Source organism: Nestor notabilis, unplaced genomic scaffold (genome assembly GCF_000696875.1).
Source record: "Nestor notabilis isolate BGI_N333 unplaced genomic scaffold, ASM69687v1 scaffold29470, whole genome shotgun sequence".
NCBI classification, from domain to species: domain Eukaryota; kingdom Metazoa; phylum Chordata; class Aves; order Psittaciformes; family Psittacidae; genus Nestor; species Nestor notabilis.
This window is the reverse complement of record NW_009911135.1, coordinates 1-2,782: the sequence shown is the minus strand read 5'-3', so window position 1 is coordinate 2,782 and position 2,782 is coordinate 1. Positions and strand designations below refer to the sequence as shown.

The window sequence follows — 2,782 nt, the reverse complement described above, 5'->3', positions numbered from 1 at the left end:
ACACGCTCCCAGGACACACACAGGGACCGTAGGCTGCTCCCGGGGCGTTCGATAGAGGCCTCTCAGTTACCAGCTAAACAAACCCCAGGCCGGAGGGAGGAACAGGAGCTTGTTGTGAACCCAGCTGTCGGGTGGTGGGACAGGGGAGGACACAGAAAACCTCTCACCCACCTCTGTCCCTTTCCTACCCCCGCTCCCCCTCCGCTCCCCCCCTCCTACCCTGTTTCGCTGAAAGTCCCAACAACCTGGGCTCTGGAGCTACCCGAAGAGGGTCGCCCAGCTTCGCTGAAATACATCGGGAGCACATCTGTTCAGGTGTACATATACCTATCAGCAGTGAGTCACACGGTACCACAAATACCGGCCCTGAGCTGTCGGGTTTGTGTTCTGCACGTATTATTTAAGGTTAGAGAAGCTTTAGTGTAGATGCAGGTGATACATATATGTATGTGTGTATATGTATGTATATACACACACATAAGTAGTGCTTCAGATTTAAAAGGCACTCCCTCTTCCTACCTCCTTTTCCGTCTCTTCCCCAGCCCCAGGTTTTGATTCATCCTTTTGCTCACAAGCACTCGTTGGACTTGGCCCGGCTGGTTCCTGCATCCCCATGCGCTGCTCCCGCCGTGCGCTTGTCGCAAGTTCCTCGCTCATTTGTTTACTGTTTTCCAAAAGCTCACCGCCGCCTGACCTTGTTCTGTAAAGCGGTGAGCAGACCAGCAGCAGCCCCAGGAGCAGAGCAGCCATGGCCCTCCCTCCGTCCCTCAGACACACACACACACAGACCCACGCACAAAGAGAGCTCGGGCTGGGAAGTGGCGAGGAAACAAACAGCTTCCCCTCCAGCAGCTTCTTCTGCAGCACCTCGTTTGACAAATACCCTGGCGCTTGCCCTTGAATTGGGTTTCACATCCCTATTTAGCACTTGGACAATGATTTTAGATGATGTCACTTAAAGCCAAACAAGAAAATTGATCTCGGATTTGCTTGGCCTCTAAAGCCTGGTTAAGCAGATTGCAAATAATAATAATAAAAAAGAAGGGGAGGGAGGCCGAGGGTAGAGAGGCGAGAAGGAGGGAGAGACACCTCCTTCCCTGGGCGGGGGAGGCGCGGGCGCCAATGAAAAGTAGCCTCTTTCTGGGAGGGGGGGGGAAAACTTTTCCTGTTGACTGTTGGAAGCGAATTGAGCAATTATCTAGTTTACCTTCTCCTCTTGGAAGTTAACGATTGGCGAGATCTTGGCTGCGTTATTGACACAACACTTTCTATTGATAGAAATAAGTAGCGATTGTCCCGAGTCACTGGCGCGCCAAAGTAACCGGCGATGGGCTGGCGTGAGGCCGCCGGGCTCAGAGGGCTGGTTCCGCCGGCGGAGGAGGTGATGGTGATGGTGGCAGCGGAGATGCTGCTCTCCCTCCTTGGAGATCAGTGACAAGAGAAGGGGCAGAGAGTGAAACAGAGCGAGAAAGGGGAGAGGAGGATAGAAAAAAAAAAAAAATAAGAGGCGTCTACCAAAGCGGCTCAAACCGGGCGAACAAATGCAATCCAGCCATGGACAATAGTGGCCACCACACCGCGACCAAAATCTTAGCGACTCCTCCGGCCAGAGAAAGCCTGTCTGCCAGGAGCAACATGATCAGCACGCCCAAGCCCCTCGCCTTCTCCATTGAGCGCATCATGGCGCGGACGCCAGAGCCCCGCTCCATCCCCGTCCCGCAGCTCTTCCACGGCTCCGTGGCCAAACACCCGCTGCATCTCAACTCCTCCATCCCCTGCATGATCCCCTTTGTCCCGGTGGCGTACGACCCTCTGCCCAAAGCGGGGGTGGCCGGAGCGGAACCCAGGAAGGCTCATTTAGACTCCTCTTCCTCGCCCTCGTTTAGCTGCGGCGATCTCTTGAACTGTGCCCTGAGCTTGAAAGGAGATTTCCCCCGCGATGCCCTGCCCTTGCAGCAGTACAAACTGGTAAGACCCCGAGTGGTCAATCACTCCTCCTTCCACGCCATGGGAGCCCTGTGCTATTTCAACCGAGGCGACAGCCCTTGTCACCCGTCCTCCAGTGTCAACATCCACCCGGTGGCTTCTTATTTCCTCAGCTCCCCCTTGCACCCGCAGCCCAAGGCTTACCTCGCGGAGCGGAACAAGTTGGTGCTGCCGGCCGTGGACAAGTACCCGGCGGGGGTGGCCTTCAAGGACTTGTCGCAGACCCAGCTGCAGCACTACATGAAAGAGAGCGCCCAGATCCTCTCGGAAAAAATCTCCTACAAGACGTCGGAGTTCAGCCGCGGCTCCCCGAGCAGCAAGCCCAAAGTTTTCACGTGTGAAGTTTGTGGAAAGGCAAGTAGAGCGGCAGCCCGCCTCCCTTCCTTCCCCTCTCCCCAGCCTCCTGCCCCGGCCATCTGGCCGCCAGGTCCGCAGTCCCTCGCTTGCTTGGTTTTTAAACGACGGCTTCCCCTTCTGCGCTCTCGCCTTCTAATCGCAATTGTTATTTTTATGTGTGTGTGTGTGTGTCTGATTTCACTCTCAAGGTATTTAATGCACATTATAACTTAACTCGCCAATTATAATTTGACTCGCCATATGCCGGTGCACACGGGAGCCAGACCCTTTGTTTGCAAAGTTTGCGGGAAGGGCTTTAGACAAGCAAGCACGCTCTGCCGGCACAAGATCATCCACACCCAGGTGAGCTTCTCCTCCGTCCCTTCGCCCCTCTGCCCCTCAATCTCTCCCGCCCCGAGACCCTTCCGCTTAACATTTTTGGGGAGCCCGGCGTGGCTCG

General features: G+C 55.5%; 1 protein-coding gene across 1 annotated transcript; it reads left to right on the top strand.

The window, feature by feature from the left end:
- Positions 1 to 1,554: 1,554 nt before the first annotated feature.
- Positions 1,555 to 2,685, top strand: LOC104400703 (fez family zinc finger protein 1-like; the record flags this gene model as incomplete). Its single annotated transcript, XM_010013280.1, is given in 4 exon segments — positions 1,555 to 1,968; positions 2,119 to 2,340; positions 2,532 to 2,564; positions 2,566 to 2,685. Coding segments are annotated over 4 exon segments (789 nt in total), but the record flags the coding sequence as incomplete, so codon positions are not given.
- Positions 2,686 to 2,782: the final 97 nt, after the last annotated feature.